This window comes from Pollachius pollachius (genome assembly GCF_949987615.1).
Source record: "Pollachius pollachius genome assembly, chromosome: 13".
Classification (NCBI taxonomy): domain Eukaryota; kingdom Metazoa; phylum Chordata; class Actinopteri; order Gadiformes; family Gadidae; genus Pollachius; species Pollachius pollachius.
Window position 1 is genome coordinate 1,253,940 of NC_136946.1, and position 20,837 is coordinate 1,274,776.

General features: G+C 50.3%; 1 protein-coding gene across 1 annotated transcript; it reads left to right on the plus strand.

The window, feature by feature from the left end:
* Window positions 1–54: 54 nt before the first annotated feature.
* Window positions 55–20,689, plus strand: vps52 (VPS52 subunit of GARP complex). Its single transcript, XM_079749563.1, has 20 exons — window positions 55–179; window positions 3,276–3,357; window positions 4,973–5,025; window positions 5,155–5,230; window positions 6,565–6,632; window positions 7,121–7,296; window positions 8,243–8,393; window positions 8,575–8,675; window positions 9,084–9,216; window positions 9,313–9,370; window positions 11,534–11,667; window positions 12,257–12,412; window positions 13,373–13,491; window positions 15,739–15,862; window positions 16,213–16,308; window positions 17,891–17,998; window positions 18,410–18,475; window positions 18,758–18,869; window positions 19,532–19,650; window positions 20,311–20,689. Exons 1-20 carry the CDS (start codon window positions 102–104, stop codon window positions 20,455–20,457), a joined length of 2,157 nt encoding a protein of 718 aa, XP_079605689.1. The 5' UTR covers window positions 55–101; the 3' UTR covers window positions 20,458–20,689.
* Window positions 20,690–20,837: the final 148 nt, after the last annotated feature.

Genomic DNA, 20,837 nt, shown 5'->3' on the forward strand with positions numbered 1-20,837 from the left:
TCTTGATCAGACTCTTGTCATCCGGAACCAGAGGTACCAGTGACGGAAGCGCTGAGGAGGAAGCACTGGAGTTTGTTTATTCCCTACGTCGTCTGGCAGCCATGGCGGACTGTGTTGTGGCCGACGCAGACACAGCCGTGAAGATGACGGAGGACGCCCTGGCCTACCTACCCGACGAGGTAAGAGTTAGGAGCGCAGGGACCGGCTGGTGTTGGAAGGCTGAACGGTGAATGTGAATGAGTGAATGAGTCTTCGGAGTGTTGTGGTCTAGTGAGGGCCCTGCTGTCTTCACCGGTGTCCCTGTCAGGTCTCACCGGTGTCCCTGTCAGGTCTCACCGGTGTCCATGTCAGGTCTCACCGGTGTCCCTGTCAGGTCTGACCGGTGTCTCTGTCGTCCCTGTCAGGTCTCACCGGTGTCTCTGTCAGGTCACCGGTGACTCTGTCAGGTCACTGGTGTCTCTGTCAGGTCTCACCCGTGTCTCTGTCAGGTCATACCACATCTGTTTTAATGTGTAACGTGAGAGCCTGAGGCAGCAGACCGGAGGTCTTTATAGCACGGACACAGCAGAAAACACCCAGCGGACAACGGGACACGCCACCACCACAGAGACACAGTTCAGCCTCAAACACAGGACAGTGCAGATGGTTTAGATCGAAGCTCAACTGAAAGGTTTAGTTTAACATGTAGTCCCTTGGTGGCGGGATGTTTCTAGATGTGGAACTCCCTCTTGAAATAGTATAGACCCTATTTAGACCCTAGCTCCTTAAAACCACAGGCTTCCCTAGCTCCTAGCTTCCTACCTATATATATATATATATATATATATATGTATATTGCTTTTTCACCTTTGTCACCAATGCAATGTTTGTAGACACTTTTATTGTATGATCGCACTTTACTTAAAATAGTTAATGTATTTGATGTATGTGTATAACATATTTAGTCTTGCAGCAAGACTAAATATGCTGATCTGACATAAAACCGCGCTGAAAAAGTATGAAATGAGGCAGCCCGTACCTCTGCCTCACTGAAGGGGAGGCACCAGCTTCCGCAAAAAACTCAAAACTCACCTGTTCAGAGTTCACCTCGACTCTGCATAGAAACCAATGCACAGCCACCATTGAATGTTGTACGTCCTGGCACTTGTACATTGCACTTATTCAAGGTACTTAATTGTGTAGCATCTACAGTAGCTGCTATCATTGCTTTCCACAGGGAATGGGTTAGCCTAGCGATTGTAATGCTTGCACTTGGTTCTATGAACATCTTTACTGTACCGACAGCGATATATTGTTTCACTTCTTATGACAAATGTACTTTTTGTAACAAATGCACTTATTGTAAGTCGCTTTGGATAAAAGCGTCTGCTAAATGCCCTAAATGTAAATGTAAATGTAAGGGGGCGTATGCGTGAGCCCCCAGTGTTTACAGGATGCTTCCGTTAACTTCTTTTAAGCAGTAAAGTGCACTACATCAGTTTGTTTATTTAAAAAAACATTTCTGACAGCAAACACGGAAGATAATGATTCAAGGCCGGTACTATTGCAATTGGGTTCATATATTTGTAAATCTGACTCTGAAAAGTCAGTGCCTCACCAGCCACGGACCTCACCGCACGTCTCTGATCAGAGGTTTCAAAAGTATTCACATTCATTACTCAAGTAGAAGTATAGATACTAGGGTTTGAAAAGACTTCTGTAGAAGTTGAAGTATCAACTCAAGCTTTTTACTTAAGTAAAAGTATAAAAGTACTGGTTTCAAAACTACTTAAAGTAATGTAAGGGGGAAAAAAAGCCATTATGGAAAAAAGCTTAGGCCGCGCAACAGGGTCCTATAGAATTACAACTGGAATCAGCTTTTTGGCCAAGTATGCTCACACATACAAGGAATTTGGTCTCTGCATTTATCCCATCCGTGAATTAGTGACACACACACACACCACACTGCTATAGCGCTCTGCCCCACTTCCCCCAAAAAACATTTAATGACTATAATTTTAATGTTGAAAAAATTACGATGCACCTGTTTCAGACACATTTATCGCCATTGAAAATGAATTCATATTAGTACAATGCAAATATATTAAATAACCATATATGTGTACTACTGAGCATTAACATGTGTTTCATGGAGCGGAAGATATGATGACTAGTTCCCTGTAAGAATTGTAATGGTGCAAAAAGTCAAACTTCAGAGGCATGTTATCAAAAGCCTTTATTGGGAATGTAAATGTACGTATCCAAGCTAAGCTGCAGGAATTTTTGAGGGCAACGGAAGTAAGATAACAAAACTGGACAAGAAAATTGGTTTACCTAGGGCAGGCTTAGTAACAATTACCCTTGTATGGTTGTCTATATACAGTACAGTATACATTATAACTAGATTTAACAAACACTTTGCACTCAATCCTGTATGTACAGCAACTGACACGCACACACACACACACATACACACTAGCAGGCCAGCATAGTGCCACAGTTTAGGCTGTAGTGCTCGCACACACACACACATTCTCCGTGGGAGCGCTGGTTGTGTGGGGGTTGGCGTGGGCTGGGGCTTAGTGCGGTCGCTGGTTTGCAGCCCACATTGTGTGAACATAGTCCCTTTATCGTCACCATGCATGCACAACACGCAAGCCATGGGCCTAACATATTCAAACTCACACTTACATTTACACTCTGGAACAGTTAAATGACAGGCTTCTTTTCTTGTTACAATCCGATTCCTCACGTCATGGTCCTCACCGTGACCACATCTGCTCTTTCCTAGCTGGAATGTGGCGCGATTTGTGTCATGTCAGAGAATGTAGACCGTCTCTGGTCATGTGCACGTGCGATGGATCACGTCTAAACCAATAGGGTGTCAGAATGGTATATGTTTCTATTCTCATCCAACCACAATCAAATTCACTCTATCCGATAGCGCAAATTATCTGGCTAGGTTTTTTTTTGTGTTTAAGATGACGCCGGAATGAAAACAAGCCGAAATTAAATTGGAGTAACAAGGCCATTTTTAAATAGTAAGTAGTAGAAAGTAAAGTATAGATACCCAAAATTTCTACTTAAGTAAGGTAACAAAGTATTTATACTTGGTTACTTGACACCTCTGTATATTATATATATTATTATTACGGTTGCACTCTTGATTTATACAATGCAAGCGCGTTTCTGTGTCATTTTTGTTTGATGGATTGATTTAACGCGTGTGTGTGTGTGTGCGTGTGTGTGTGTGTGTGTGTGCGTGTGTGTGTGTGTGTGTGTGTGTGTGTGTTTAGAAGCTGGATGGAGACATGGCTCCCCTCCAGCTGGGGGAGCTGGACCTGACCACGGACGAGTTCATCCTGGACGAGGTGGACAGTAAGTCACTCTGCCCCCCCCCCTCTAGAGACAGGTGGACCGGTCTGGGGTCCTGAAGGGGCTTCACTCTGCCCCCCCCCCCCCCCCCCCCTCACTGAGATAACATATAGAGACTTCATCATTTTTGAATAGACTCATAATTGCCCCGTGCTACTACCCTTCCTTCAATTCTTCGGGCGTTGATATTGTGGACAGATGCTGGGTCTTACGATGCATCAATGAAGGGGCGGGTCTATGTATCAAGATCTAATGAGGGGCGGGACTATGTATTCAGGTCTAATGAGGGGGTGGGACTATGTATCAAGTAGGGATGTGAATAACTCCAATTTTTCATGGTCCAACAATCGGTGGGTGGTATGAACGAATAATCGATTATTCGATGTGTGCCGACATTCACAAAGGCAGCCATGGATCGTCGGCAAGAAATCACAGTATCTTAAACGCAAAAAAATTGCTACCTGCTAAGTAGTTCCAGTCAAATTGTCTTTTCAGCTTTCAAAAAGAGAGGTGGTAAATTGTGAAAAATGCATTAAACTGTAATCCGAAAACGCAGTTATATTCTATAGACCCTACAATATCTGAGATATAAAGGCTGAATCGCAACGGTCTATACTTTCAACATAAAGTGCATATATTTATAATTCGAAATCTGTCCCAGCCTGTATACCACAGATACTCTAGGGTCAGAGCCAGGGTCATAGCGTTGTCTGATTACAGTTTTATTCATTTTTCACTATTTACCAGCTCTCGTTTTTGAAGAATAATCACCGCGCCATTCGTTTCAATGGGAATCGCGACGGTTTATACTTTCAACATAAAGTGTACATATTCATAATTTGAATTTCGTCCCAGCCTTTATACCACAGATCCTCTACGGTCTATAGCATGTAACCACGTTTTCTGATTACAGTTTAATGTAACAGTAAGCTGACAACATTGCTATTAACACCGCAAGAGCAAATTAACCACACAGAGATAACCATGGCAACCGGTCAAGCAAATTTTCTTTTTGCGATCATTCTGCTCGCGCATCGGCCGTGTTGATAAACAAATAATCCCCCTATAAATGAATGGTCTTAATTTATTTTCTATGGCAATTGATTAGGTATAAGCGGGATATTGCCGTTGGACACCTGTCCAACATAAGTTCTGTCCGTTAATTCTTGTTTACTTGAATGGGAATAAATGGTCCAAATGTTAAAAATCGACTTTGACCCTAAAAATCGACTTTGACTATCGGGAATGAATAATCGAATATTCTGACCCATCCCTAGTATCAAGATCTAATGTGGGGGCGGGACTATTTATCAAGATCTAATTAGGGGGAGGGACTATGTATCAAGATCTAATGAGGGGGCGGGAATATGTATCCAGGTCCAATGAGGGGGTGGGACTTTGTATCCAGGTCTAATGAGGTGGCGGGACTATGTATCCAGGTCTAATGAGGGGGCGGGACTATGTATCCAGGTCTAATGAGGGGGCGGGACTATGTATCCAGGTCTAATGAGGGGGCGGGACTATGTATCCAGGTCTAATGAGGGGGCGGGACTATGTATCCAGGTCTAATGAGGGGGCGGGACTATGTATCCAGGTCTCATCTCCTCGTCTCTTCCAGTTCACATCCAGGCCAACCTGGAGGACGACCTGGTGAAGGAGGCCCTGAGAACGGTGAGACCCCCCCCCTCCCGGGACCCCCACCCATATACTGGAACTCTAGGAGACCAACACGGGCAAAACTGAGTGGTGTGTGTGTGTGTGTGTGTGTGTGTGTGTGTGTGTGTGTGTGTGTGTGTGCAGGGGGTGGATCTGAGGCACTACTCCAAGCAGGTGGAGACGGAGCTGCAGAGGATAGAGCAGGCCTCCATCAAAGACTGTATCCTCACACAGCGGTCAGCTGGCCCCCCTCCCTAACCCTCACTAACCACTCACTAACCACCCCATCACCAACCACTCACTCACTCACTAACCACTCACTAACCACCCCATCACCAACCACTCACTCACTCACTAACCACTCACTAACCACCCCATCACCAACCACTCACTCACTCACTCACCACTCACTAACCACCCCATCACCAACCACTCACTAACCACTCACTAACCACTCACTAACCACCCCATCACCAACCACTCACTAACCACCCCATCACCAACCACTCACTCACTCACTAACCACTCCCTCACTAACCACTCACTCACTAACCACCCCCTCACTAACCACTCCCTCACTAACCACTCACTCACTCACTAACCACTCCCTCACTAACCACTCACTCACTAACCACTCACTCACTCACTAACCACTCCCTCACTAACCACTCCCTCACTAACCACTCACTCACTAACCACCCCCTCACTAACCACTCACTCACTCACTAACCACTCACTCACTAACCACTCCCTCACTAACCACTCACTCACTAACCACTCCCTCACTAACCACTCACTCACTAACCACCCCATCACCAACCACTCACTCACTCACTAACCACTCACTCACTAACCACTCACTCACTCACTAACCACTCCCTCACTAACCACTCCCTCACTAACCACTCACTCACTAACCACTCACTCACTAACCACTCACTCACTAACCACTCACTCACTAACCACTCCCTCACTAACCACTCCCTCACTAACCACTCACTCACTAACCACCCACTCACTAACCACTCACTCACTCACTCACTAACCACTCACTCACTAACCACCCACTCACTCACTCACTCACTCCCTGGGTAGTAGTATTATATTTCTGTATATTAATACTCCCTCCTGGTTAGTAGTATTGTATTTCTGTATATTAATACTCCCTCCTGCCTAGTAGTATTGTATTTCTGTATATTAATACTCCCTCCTGCCTAGTAGTATTGTATTTCTGTATATTAATACTCCCTCCTGCCTAGTAGTATTGTATTTCTGTATATTTATACTCCCTCCTGGCTAGTAGTATTGTATTTCTGTATATTAATACTCCCTCCTGCCTAGTAGTATTGTATTTCTGTATATTTATACTCCCTCCTGGCTAGTAGTATTGTATTTCTGTATATTAATACTCCCTCCTGCCTAGTAGTATTGTATTTCTGTATATTAATACTCCCTCCTGCCTAGTAGTATTGTATTTCTGTATATTAATACTCCCTCCTGGCTAGTAGTAGTATCTTGATACCGTGTGTAGTAGATCTCCTGAGCCGCCCTCAGACATCAAGGAGAGCCAGAACATCGCTCTGCTGCACAACCAGATCACCGCCTGCGACTCCATCCTGGAGGTGAGTGGTCTCGGCCCGCCCCCCAGGCCCCGCCCCCCAGCCTGGAACCCGAGCCCCGCCCCCTAGGCCCCGCCCCCCAGCCTGGAACCCGAGCCCCGCCAGCCATCAGCCACAGGACGCGCTGACGGGCTGACATGTTGGCACGGGCGTGTTGTGTCAGCTGTCTAAATGTGACAGGTGTCACTACATGCCCGTGTTTACTTCACATCCACCAAATACCTCTTGAAGGAAAAGGAGAAATGTGGACCGGATATATTAACCTCCATATCAGTGTCGGAGGGCTCCGCCCCCCACTGGGTGTGGTCTGCACCTCCTCTATAACCACTTACTCCTCTCTCTCTCCCTCCCTTCTTTCTACCACTGCGCTCTCACTTCCCTTCCCCCGTCTCCCTCCTCTCTCCCCCCTGTTCCCCTCCCTCCTCCCCTCCCTCTCCTACCCCCTTCCCCCCTCCCTCCCTCCCTCTCCCTCCCTCCCTCCCCCCCCCCAGAGGATGGAGGGCATGCTGAGCGGCTTCCAGAGCGACCTGTCGTCCATCAGCAGTGAGATCCAGACGCTGCAGCAGCAGTCCGTCAGCATGAACGTGCGTCTGAAGAACCGGCAGGCGGTCCGCAGCCACCTCAGCCAGCTGGTGGACGAGCTGGTGGTGCCCGCCGCCATGATCTCGTAGGTGGAGCCTCTGGGTGGAGGCGCTGGGTGGAGGCTCTGGGTGGAGGCTCTGGGTGGAGCCTCCACCCAGAGCCTCTGGGTGGAGCCTCTGGGTGGAGCCTCTGGGTGGAGCCTCTGGGTGGAGGCGCTGGGTGGAGGCTCTGGGTGGAGCCTCCACCCAGAGCCTCTGGGTGGAGCCTCTGGGTGGAGCCTCTGGGTGGAGGCTCTGGGTGGAGCCTCTGGGTGGAGCCTCTGGGTGGAGCCTCTGGGTGGAGGCGCTGGGTGGAGCCCCTGGGTGGAGCCTCTGGGTGGAGCCTCTGGGTGGAGCCTCTGGGTGGAGGCGCTGGGTGGAGGCTCTGGGTGGAGCCTCTGGGTGGAGCCTCTGGGTGGAGCCTCTGGGTGGAGTCTGGGCGGCCCCGCCCGTTCGGCTGGCGGTTTGAAATCGCCCTGCCGAAGGGTCTGAAGAAGAGCAATACATTTCTTTCTGCTTCCGATTCGTTTTTGCGGGAGCCAATCACCATGCTGGCTTCCCCCCCCCCCCGGCACGCTATTGGCTGGTTTAACAGAGCGATGACAGGGAAGAGACGGCAAGCGGCCAATTGCGTACAGAGTCAGTTGAACCGGGCCCGTTGATGACGCCTCTGGTGCTGAAGGAAACGACAGCGGCCTCCCCACACCAGGGTCAATCTACGGTTGAGCTGGGTCTGCTGTTTAGGGGTATCGTTAAGACCCAGCAGTACCCCTAAATGGTTGGTATTCGGGGGTAGGCCGCACACAGATATTTGCATGGGTTTTGTGCACATATTTTGTTAATATAGGTGAACCAAATACGTGTACAAAAACTGTGATGGTTATAGTTTGCACTGCTCTAAGGTTACAGTGTGTTGAGATACACTCACAGAGTGTGTGTGTGTTCGTGTGTGTGTGTGTGTGTGTGTGTGTGTGTGTGTCCCTGTGTGTGCAGCACGGTGCTGGACAGCCCGGTCACAGACCAGGAGTTCCTGGAGCAGCTCCATGAGCTCAACAACAAGATCAACTTCACCAAGGAGCTGAGCTTCAGGGAGACGCTGGCCTGCAACGACATCCAGGACATAGTGGACCGGCTGAAGATCAAGGTACACACACACACACACACACACACACACACACACACACACACACACACACACACACACACACACACACACACACACACACACACACACACACACACACACACACACACACACACACACACACACACACACACACACACGTTAGATTGTGTTGTGTTTTATTGTGTTATGTTGTCTGCAGGCCGTGTCTAAGATCCGAGAGTTCATCCTCCAGAAGATCTACTCCTTCAGGAAGCCCATGACCAACTACCAGATCCCCCAGAACACCCTGCTCAAGTACAGGTAGGACCCCCCCTACTGAAACACAGACAGGACCCCCCCTACTGAAACACAGACAGGACCCCCCCTACTGAATCACAGGTAGGACCCACCCCCCTCTGCTGTGATTGGCTCTCTAGCGACAGGTCTCTCTTCCGCGAGCTGCCCGTCTTCCTCTGTTCAGGAATCTGGCGTCACAGTGGATCCATTCCCAGACGAGGTCGCCCTGTTCATAATGAGCTCCTGCCAATCATTATCATTAAAACCATTCTGTCATCATGACATTAATTGGCCCCGGGCCGGGTCCCAAACACCCTGCTGACACACGCGCTGTCATCCTCATGTCCTTGTTATTATAGTAATTAGCGTTTGGCTCCATGATGGAAGGCGTTCTTACCTTAATACCGCCACGCCCCCCCCCCTTTGCTGCAGGTTCTTCTACCAGTTCCTGCTGGCCAATGAGAGGACGGTTGCCAAGGAGATCAGAGACGAGTATGTGGACACCATGAGCAAGATCTACTACAGCTACTTCAAGTCCTACAGTGGAAGGCTGCTCAAAGTGCAGGTCAGAGCACCCCCCTCATGTCTGTCACTCAAGCCGGGGCCCCCCAGCAGGGCATTAGACCTGGCATTGAACCTGTGTGTCTGTGTGTTCTTACAGTATGAGGAAGTAGCAGACAAAGACGACCTGATGGGTGTGGAGGACACCGCCAAGAAAGATATCCTGAATTAGTGTCTGTGTGTGATATGGTGTGACTCTGGTTTAATGCTATACTGTGATGTGGTGTGACTCTGGTTTAAGGCTATACTGTGGTGTGGTGTGACTCTGGTTTAAGGCTATACTGTGGTGTGGTGTGACTCTGGTTTAAGGCTATACTGTGATGTGGTGTGACTCTGGTTTAAGGCTATACTGTGATGTGGTGTGACTCTGGTTTAAGGCTATACTGTGACTCAGTGTGACTCTGGTTTAAGGCTATACTGTGGTGTGGTGTGACTCTGGTTTAAGGCTATACTGTGGTGTGGTGTGACTGGTTTAATGCTATACTGTGGTGTGGTGTGACTGGTTTAAGGCTATACTGTGGTGTGGTGTGACTGGTTTAAGGCTATACTGTGGTGTGACTCTGGTTTAAGGCTATACTGTGGTGTGGTGTGACTCTGGTTTAAGGCTATACTGTGGTGTGACTGTGGTTTAAAGGGTAATTCCGGTGTAAAATGGATTTGGGATATGTTTTGTATGATAACGAGTTGAAATGTTCGTTTTGGAGCACAAAAACCGCATATAGACGCTTTCTTCAGTTGGCTGTTTTTAGCCGATTCTATCAAAACTCTATAACCTTGGAACAATGGGGGCACTGGTTATGGTCAAAACCAAATCGCTATTTTAAACCACTTAAAAGGCTAAAAGTAGCCTGACACTTCTTTGGTAGTATATTAAGCGTCTTACCATATAAAACGAGGCATTGAGGACTTTGTAAATGTACAGATTGTTTATTAAAAAGGACATTTTATACACACAATACCATCAGTAGATCACCCGTCGACCCCATCTTGTCTTTAAGACTCGATAAGTAGATTGGCGAACACAGAGTTTGCGTGTTGCTGACGGATGTCACAATCTCTGTGTTCGCCAATCTACTTATCGAGCGTTTCAACTCGTTATCATACAAAACATATCCCAAATACATTTTACACCAGAATTACCCTTTAAGGCTATACTGTGGTGTGACTCTGGTTTAAGGCTATACTGTGATGTGGTGTGACTCTGGTTTAAGGCTATACCGTGGTGTGACTCTGGTTTAAGGCTATACTGTGGTGTGACTCTGGTTTAAGGCTATACTGTGGTGTGACTCTGGTTTAAGGCTATACCGTGGTGTGACTCTGGTTTAAGGCTACACCGTGGTGTGACTCTGGTTTAAGGCTACACCGTGGTGTGACTCTGGTTTAAGGCTACACCGTGGTGTGACTCTGGTTTAAGGCTATACCGTGGTGTGACTCTGGTTTAAGGCTACACCGTGGTGTGACTCTGGTTTAAGGCTATACCGTGGTGTGACTCTGGTTTAAGGCTATACTGTGGTGTGACTCTGGTTTAAGGCTATACCGTGGTGTGACTCTGGTTTAAGGCTGCACTGTGGTGTGACTCTGGTTTAAGGCTATACCGTGGTGTGACTCTGGTTTAAGGCTATACCGTGGTGTGACTCTGGTTTAAGGCTATACCGTGGTGTGACTCTGGTTTAAGGCTATACTGTGGTGTGACTCTGGTTTAAGGCTACACCGTGGTGTGACTCTGGTTTAAGGCTACACCGTGGTGTGACTCTGGTTTAAGGCTACACCGTGGTGTGACTCTGGTTTAAGGCTACACCGTGGTGTGACTCTGGTTTAAGGCTACACCGTGGTGTGACTCTGGTTTAAGGCTACACCGTGGTGTGACTCTGGTTTAAGGCTACACCGTGGTGTGACTCTGGTTTAAGGCTACACCGTGGTGTGACTCTGGTTTAAGGCTACACCGTGGTGTGACTCTGGTTTAAGGCTACACCGTGGTGTGACTCTGGTTTAAGGCTATACCGTGGTGTGACTCTGGTTTAAGGCTACACCGTGGTGTGACTCTGGTTTAAGGCTACACCGTGGTGTGACTCTGGTTTAAGGCTACACCGTGGTGTGACTCTGGTTTAAGGCTACACCGTGGTGTGACTCTGGTTTAAGGCTACACCGTGGTGTGACTCTGGTTTAAGGCTACACCGTGGTGTGACTCTGGTTTAAGGCTACACCGTGGTGTGACTCTGGTTTAAGGCTACACTGTGGTGTGACTCTGGTTTAAGGCTACACCGTGGTGTGACTCTGGTTTAAGGCTACTCTGTGGTGTGTCTCCTTGACGTCCTCTCTAAGTTTCTTCTCCAAGCCGTCTCTGAAGAGCAGGAACACCATCTTCACGCTGGGCCAGCGGGGGGCGCTGCTGAGCCCCGCCGAGCTGGAGGGGCCCATCCTTATCCCCCACACCGCCCAGAGGGGGGACAGCCGGGTACGCTCTCTCTCTCTCTCTCACTCACTCACTCACTCACTCACTCACTCACTCACTCACTCACTCACTCACTCACTCACTCACTCACTCACTCACTCACACTCTCTCTCTCTCTCTCTCTCTCTCTCTCTCTCTCTCTCTCTCTCTCTCTCTCTCTCTTTCTCTCTCTCTCTCTCACAGACACACACACACGATCAATCAACGTGATCAAAGTAGTTTGGTGCTGGCGATCTTGCGTGCCACAGCTCTCTCCCCTCCTACCGCAAGACAAAGCAGACACATAGACACACACGCCCCGGCAGACGGACTGATCCGGGTGATCCAACACACACACACACACACACACACACACACACACACACACACACACACACTAAAAGCACATACATAGTCAATTGCAGTCACACACAGGATCAGATAACAATGACAATATGGATATAGAACAGGAAGAGGACGCACATCGACACAGCCTGGTACATGGGAGGGGAAACACAAAGAGGCATAGAATGCACCCAAGATGTAGAGGCGATAGGGTGGTCTGTGAACTGGTCTGTTCCCAGTCCCTTATGAGTCTCTGTTCTGTTCCCAGTACCCCTATGAGTCTCTGTTCCGGAGCCAGCACTACGCCCTTCTGGACAACGGCTGCCGCGAGTTCCTCTTCATCTCAGACTTCTTCATGGTCACGGGGAACTCAGGCCTGGACCTCTTCAACAGCATCATGGGGAAGACCCTCAGCATGCTGCTGGTGGGTCCCACGTCCTGGCCTCTCTCCTGCCTCTCCTGGCCTCTGGCCTCTCTCCTGGTCTCTCTCCTGCCTCTCCTGGCCTCTGGCCTCTCTCCTGGCCTCTGGCCTCTCTCCTGGCCTCTCTCCTGCCTCTCCTGGCCTCTCTCCTGGCCTCTCTCCTGGCCTCTCTCCTGCCTCTCCTGGCCCCTGGCCTCTCTCCTGGTCTCTCTCCTGCCTCTCCTGGCCTCTGGCCTCTCTCCTGGTCTCTCTCCTGGCCCCTGGCCTCTCTCCTGGTCTCTCTCCTGCCTCTCCCCTGGCCTCTCTCCTGGTCTCTCTCCTGCCTCTCCTGGCCCCTGGCCTCTCTCCTGCCTCTCTCCTGCCTCTCTCCTGGTCTCTCTCCTGCCTCTCCTGGCCTCTGGCCTCTCTCCTGCCTCTCTCCTGGCCTCTCTCCTGGTCTCTCTCCTGGCCTCTGGTCTCTCTCCTGGTCTCTCTCATGGCCTCTGGACTCTCTCCTGGTCTCTCTCCTGGCCTCTGGACTCTCTCCTGGTCTCTCTCCTGGCCTCTGGACTCTCTCCTGGTCTCTCTCCTGGCCTCTGGCCTCTCTCCTGGCCTCACCGTGTCTCCTCACCTTGTCTCCTCACCTTCTCTCCTCACGTGTCTCCCCACCGTTTCTCCTCACCTTGTCTCCTCACCGTGTCTCCTCACCGTGTCTCCTCACCTTGTCTCCTCACCGTGTCTCCTCACCTTGTCTCCTCACCGTGTCTCCTCACCGTGTCTCCTCCCCGTTTCTCCTCACCTTGTCTCCTCACCGTGTCTACTCACCTTGTCTCCTCACCTTGTCTCCTCACCGTGTCTCCTCACCGTGTCTCCTCACCGTGTCTCCTCACCGTGTCTCCTCATCGTGTCTCCTCACCTTGTCTCCTCACCTTGTCTCCTCACCTTGTCTCCTCACCTTGTCTCCTCCCTTGTCTCCTCCTGCAGAAGAGCATGAGCAGCTACGTGGCGGACTGCTTCGACAGCATCGCCGTGTTCCTTTGCATCCACATCCTCCTCCGCTACCGCGCCATCACCGCCAAGAGGGGGCTGCCCGCGCTGGACAAGTCAGTACCCCCAGTACAACCAGTACAACCAGTACACCCAGTACACCCAGTACCCCCAGTACACCCAGTACAACCAGTACCCCCAGTACACCCAGTACCCCCAGTACCCCCAGTACACCCAGTACACCCAGTACACCCAGTACACCCAGTACACCCAGTACCCCCAGTACACCCAGTACAACCAGTACACCCAGTACACCCAGTACACCCAGTACAACCAGTACCCCCAGTACCCCCAGTACAACCAGTACACCCAGTACACCCAGTACACCCAGTACAACCAGTACACCCAGTACACCCAGTACACCCAGTACACCCAGTACAACCAGTACCCCCAGTACACCCAGTACCCCCAGTACCCCCAGTACACCCAGTACCCCCAGTACACCCAGTACAACCAGTACCCCCAGTACACCCAGTACCCCCAGTACCCCCAGTACAACCAGTACACCCAGTACACCCAGTACACCCAGTACAACCAGTACACCCAGTACACCTCCCCTCCACCTCCTGTCCCAGTATAACCAGTACACCTCCCCTCCACCTCCTGTCCCAGTATAACCAGTACACCTCCCCTCCACCTCCTGTCCCAGTATAACCAGTACACCTGCTATGAGCGTCAGATGATAGTTTATAGAACCAACTCATTGTCACATACAATAGCGCGTGAGTCAATGATCACTAATCCCTCTTCCTCTGCACACCCAACACATTGTTCTATCAAAGTTAAAGTTAACCGCTGGAGGAGGGGCCTGTGAGAGGTATTCTGATCTCCCCGTTTCCAGATCAAATGCTGTTTGGATGATTGACATGGCCGGTGTTTACCGTCATCATAAGGTCAAGTCCCACCCATCACAGCCTGTCATTAGTACCATACTATTATCATAAAGAATCTCTTTGTTATCGTCATCAGCTGCCTTGTTGTTGTTGTTGTTGTTGTTCTCAAAGGCTTGATCCAGTCGTACACTTCAGACAACACCTAGCAGGATGGCAACACCCTGCCCTTCATACCCGGACACGTTATAATAACATTATTACCCTTATTCCCACTCTCCGTTAAGACGTCTTCCTCCAGCTACTGGACATCTGAGCCCGGCTTCCCCACCTCTCTAGAGTAATGGTATCAGTACTGGTGTCAAACTACTGGTCCCAGTGCTGTGTCTCTAGGTACTGGTGTCTCCTACTGGTCCCAGTGCTGTGTCTCTAGGTACTGGTGTCTCCTACTGGTCCCAGTGCTGTGTCTCTAGGTACTGGAGTACTGTACTGGTCCCAGTGGTGTGTCTCTAGGTACTGGTGTATTGTACTGGTCCCAGTGCTGTGTCTCTAGGTACTGGTGTACTGTACTGGTCCCAGTGCTGTGTCTCTAGGTACTGGTGTACAGTACTGGTCCCAGTGGTGTGTCTCTAGGTACTGGTGTACTGTACTGGTCCCAGTGCTGTGTCTCTAGGTACTGGTGTACTGTACTGGTCCCAGTGGTGTGTCTCTAGGTACTAGTGTACAGTACTGGTCCCAGTGCTGTGTCTCTAGGTACTGGTGTACTGTACTGGTCCCAGTGCTGTGTCTCTAGGTACTGGTGTACTGTACTGGTCCCAGTGGTGTGTCTCTAGGTACTGGTGTACTGTACTGGACCCAGTGCTGTGTCTGTAGGTACTGGGAGGCGGTGCTGGTAACAGTGGTGTGTCTGTAGGTACTGGTGTACTGTACTGGTCCCAGTGGTGTGTCTCTAGGTACTGGTGTATTGTACTGGTCCCAGTGCTGTGTCTCTAGGTACTGATGTACTGTACTGGTCCCAGTGCTGTCTCTCTAGGTACTGGTGTATTGTACTGGTCCCAGTGGTGTGTCTCTAGGTACTGGTGTACTGTACTGGTCCCAGTGGTGTGTCTCTAGGTACTGGTGTACTGTACTGGTCCCAGTGGTGTGTCTGTAGGTACTGGTGTACTGTACTGGTCCCAGTGGTGTGTCTGTAGGTACTGGTGTACTGTACTGGTCCCAGTGCTGTGTCTCTAGGTACTGGTGTACAGTACTGGTCCCAGTGGTGTGTCTCTAGGTACTGGTGTGCAGTACTGGTCCCAGTGGTGTGTCTCTAGGTACTGGTGTACTGTACTGGTCCCAGTGGTGTGTCTGTAGGTACTGGTGTACTGTACTGGTAACAGTGGTGTGTCTGTAGGTACTGGGAGGCGGTGCTGGTAACAGTGTTGTGTCTGTAGGTACTGGGAGGCGGTGCTGGTAACAGTGGTGTGTCTGTAGGTACTGGGAGGCGGTTCTGGAGCTGCTGTGGCCGCGCTTCGAGTTGATCCTGGAGATGAACATCCACAGCATCAGGAACACTGACCCTCAGAAACTGGGAGTGCTGGACACCAGACCCCACTACGTAGGAGCAGACCCACACACACACACACACACACACACACACACACACACACACACACACACACACACACACACACACACACACACACAACCAGACCCCATTACGTAGACACACACAGGCGGGCGGGCGGGCGGACACAGATACACACACACACGGACACAGATACACACACCCAGATACACACACACAGACACAGACACATATGGACACAGATACACACACACAGACACACACACCCACAGACACACACACAGAGAAAGAAAAAGAGAGAGAGTTCGGTTTCGTTTCTGCAGAAGTGGGGGCGGGCCGGTGAGATACTGTGTGTGTAACAATGTGTGTGTTCTCCCCAGATCACCCGTCGCTATGCAGAGTTCTCCTCCGCCATTGTCAGCATCAACCAGACCTTCCCCAACGAACGCACACACACCCTGCTGGCCCAGCTGCAGGTGGCGCGCACACACACACAAACACACACACACACACACACACACGCACACACGTGGTTGTGTTCAATGATGTGTTTAATCAACAGGGTCCACATCTAGTGAAGTAGGCTAAGAGCTCATTTACACTATATTACAGTACAGCATACATTAACATGGTCCTTCTCACGGCTTCATATCTATAATGAAAATGGTAGTGACCTCCATTAGAGGCCAGAGTGACCTCCACTAGAGGAGGTCAGCCTGCCCTCTAGTGGAGGCCAGTCTGGCCTCTAGTGGAGGTCAGTCTGGCCTCTAGTGGAGGTCAGTCTGGCCTCTAGTGGAGGTCACTCTGGCCTCTAATGGAGGTCAGTCTGGCCTCTAATGGAGGTCACTCTGGCCTCTAGAGGAGGTCAGTCTGGCCTCTAGTGGAGGTCAGTCTGGCCTCTAATGGAGGTCACTCTGGCCTCTAGAGGAGGTCAGTCTGGCCTCTAGTGGAGGTCACTCTGGCCTCTAGTGGAGGTCAGTCTGGCCTCTAATGGAGGTCACTCTGGCCTCTAGAGGAGGTCAGTCTGCCCTCTAGTGGAGGCCAGACTGGCCTCTAGAGGTGGTCAGTCTGGCCTCTAGTGGAGGTCACTCTGGCCTCTAGTGGAGGTCAGTCTGGCCTCTAATGGAGGTCACTCTGCCCTCTAGAGCAGGTCAGTCTGGTCTCTAGTTGAGGTCAGTCTGGCCTCTAGTGGAGGAGGTTCCTGTTGATCACGTTATATTACCGTATTTCCCGCACTATAACGCGCACCGGATTATAAGGCGCAGCTTCAATGAATGACCTATTTTAGAACTTTTTTCATAAATAGGGCGCACCGGATTATAAAGCGCATAGCATAGAAGATACTGCAGTCAAACGTTTGACTGGGGATGCGTTATGCATCCACTAGATGGAGCTGTGCTAATTGTATAGCTCGTCACGCGCAACGCAACTGTGAGGACGAGTTGCTGCATTTAGCAGATATAAAACTGGAACCTTTATGACAAAAAAGTAAAACACAATTACGCAGTTCCAAACCTTAGATTTTTTAATATCTTGCAAACGTGAATGATACAAAGTAGAGCATCGCACCCTCGAATCTTGTAGTGTGGCCAGTCTTCCGCCCGATTTCCTGGCTCTGTGATCGTATAGTGTGACCTTCCGTGAGTAAGCGCAGTAAAATGCTGTGTGCACTGACTACGATAGCCGTAATGCTGCAAGCGGTGTGGCTTTATCGTAGTCGTAGTGAAACATTTTATTATTATTATTAAATTGTTTTTATTGGTTTTTCATACTGAAACATTTTGACAGAGCGCCGTTTACAACCAGTATGGATCAACCAATTAACCAATTGATCCATATATAAGGCTCTCCGGATTATAAGGCGCACTGTCGTTTTTTGAGAAAATTACCGGCTTTTAAGTGCGCCTTATAGTGCGGAAAATATGGTATATGAATGTTACTCTGAGCTTCCCTCAGAGGGGGTCAGTTGCTCTGGAACCCGATCGGTGCTGCGGAGCAGGACGTGGTCCTTTCCCATGATGCACGGCGGTCATGTGACCAGGGTCTGTGCTGCGTCAGGTGGAGGTGGAGAACTTTGTGCTGAAGATGGCGGCGGAGTTTCCCTCCAGGAGAGACCAGCTCATCTTCCTCATCAACAACTACGACATGATGCTCAGCGTCCTCATGGTGAGACCGCAACTACAAACATGGCCGTAGCTGCCCCCTGTTTTAGTTTAGGAACTACAAACATGGCCGCCGCTGCCCCTGCTGTAGTTTAGGAACTACAAACATGGCCGCTACTGTGCCCACTGCTTTAGTTTAGGAACTGGCGCTCTACGGGGGGGGGGGGGGGGGGGGGGGGACTCTTGTAATGTGATTGGTGGATTCAATTAAAGAATTAAAATTTGTGTGTGTATGAGTGCAAGAGAGGTTGAGTATGTCTGCTGACAGTGTGTGTGTGTGTTTGTCTGACAGTGTGTGTGTATGTATGTGTGTGTGTGTCTGCTGACAGTGTGTGTGTGTGTGTGTGTGTGTCTGCTGACAGTGTCTGTGTGTGTGTGTGTCTGCTGACAGTGTGTGTGTGTGTCCTCCTTCCAGGAGAGGGCAGCAGACGACAGTAAGGAGGTGGAAGGCTTCCAGCAGCTGCTGCTGGCCAGGACTCAGGTACACCAGGGGCACCCTGGGAAATGTAGTCCTCATCCATCCACTGGCTCCTCCTGCTCCTTAGAGCGCCACTGACCTCTGCTCCTCTCTCCTCCCTGCTCCTATATCCTCCCTTCTCCTCTCTCCTCCCTGCTCCTCTCTCCTCCCTGCTCCTCTCTCCTCTGCTCCTCTCTCCTCTCTCCTCCCTGCTCCTCTCTCCACCTTTCTGCTCCTCTCTCCTCCTCCCTGCTCCTCTCTCCTCCCTGCTCCTCTCTCCTCTCTGCTCCTCTCTCCTCTCTGCAGGAGTTCATCGAGGAGCTGCTGTCTCCTCCCTTCGGGGGGATGATCTCCTTCGTGAAGGAGGCGGAGGTGCTGATGGAGAGAGGCCAGCTTGAGCGGCTGAAGAACGACGAAGGTGAGGACCTTACCGTAATACACCTGATACGGTGTTACCGTAATACACCTGATACGGTGTTACCGTGATACACCTGATACTGCGTTACCGTGATACACCTGATACTGCGTTACCGTGATACACCTGATACGGTGTTACCGTGATACACCTGATACGGTGTTACCGTGATACACCTGATACTGCGTTACCGTGATACACCTGATACGGTGTTACCGTGATACACCTGATACTGCGTTACCGTGATACACCTGATACTGCGTTACCGTGATACACCTGATACTGCGTTACCGTGATACACCTGATACTGTGTTACCGTAATACACCTGATACTGTGCGTCCTGTACTCTCTCTCTCGTCTCTCTCTCTCTCTCTCTCTCTCTGTGTCTCTGTCTCTCTCGTCTCTCTCTCTCTCTCTCTGTCTCTGTCTCTGTCTCTCTCGTCTCTCTCTCTCTCTCTCTCTCTCTCTCTCTCTCTTTCTCTCTCTCTCTCTCTGTGTCTCTGTCTCTGTCTCTGTCTCTCTCGTCTCTCTCTCTGTCTCTCTCTCTCTCTCTCTCTTTCTCTCTCTCTCTCTCTGTGTCTCTGTCTCTGTCTCTGTCTCTCTCGTCTCTCTCTCTCTCTCTCTCTCTCTCTCTCTCTCTCTCCCCCCCCCCCCCCTCCCCCAGCCCGTATCAGTCAGCTGGTGCGGGGTTTCTCCAGCTCCTGGAAGCACTCTGTGGAGGCCATGAGCCAGGAGGTCATGAGGTCGTTCACCAACTTCAAGAACGGCACCAGCATCATCCAGGTCAGAGGTCAGGGGTCACGAGGGTCCCAATGACCCACCACCAGGGGGTAAACAGGCTTACCACAGGGGGTAAACAGGCTGACCACAGGCGGTAAACAGGCTGTAAGGAACCAGGGGGTAAACAGGCTTACCACAGGGGGTAAACAGGCTGTAAAGGACCAGAGGGTAAACAGGATGATCACAGGGGTAAACAGGCTGACAACAGGGGGTAAACAGGCTGACAACAAGGGTAAACAGACTGACCACAGGGGTAAACAGGCTGACAATAGGGGTTAAACAGGCTGTAAAGGACCAGGGGGTAAACAGACTGACCACAGGGGTAAACAGGCTGACAACAGGGGGTATACAGGCTGACCACAGGGGTTTACAGGCTGTAAAGGACCAGGGGGTAAACAGGCTGACAACAGGGGGTAAACAGACTGACAACAGGGGGTAAACAGGCTGACAACAGGGAGTAAACAGGCTGACCACAGGGGTAAACAGGCTGACCACAGGGGTAAACAGGCTGACCACAGGGGTAAACAGGCTGACAACAGGGGGTAAACAGGCTGTAAGTGACTTATCTGTCTTTATATCCCATTCCTACACTGTGTGTGTGTGTGTGTGTGTGTGTGTGTGTGTGTGTGTGTGTGTGTGTGTGTGTATATGTATGTGAAACAGGGCGCTCTGACCCAGCTGATCCAGTACTACCATGGCTTCCATAAGGTCCTCAACCAGCCGACCTTCCGGAGCCTTGCGGCTCGCTCGGAGCTCATTAACCTCCACCACCTCATGGTGGAGGTGAAGAAACACAAGCCCAACTTCTAACACACACACACACACATAGCCCAACTTCTAACACACACACACACACATAGCCCAACTTCTAACACACACACACACACATAGCCCAACTTCTAACACACACACACACACATAGCCCAACTTCTAACACACACACACACACATAGCCCAACTTCTAACACACACACACACACACACACACACACATAGCCCAACTTCTAACACACACACACACACACACACACACATAGCCCAACTTCTAACACACACACACACACACACACACACACACACACACACAAAGCCCAACTTCTAACACACACACACACACACATAGCCCAACTTCTAATACGCACACACGCACACAAACACACACACAGCCCAACTTCTAACACGCGCACACA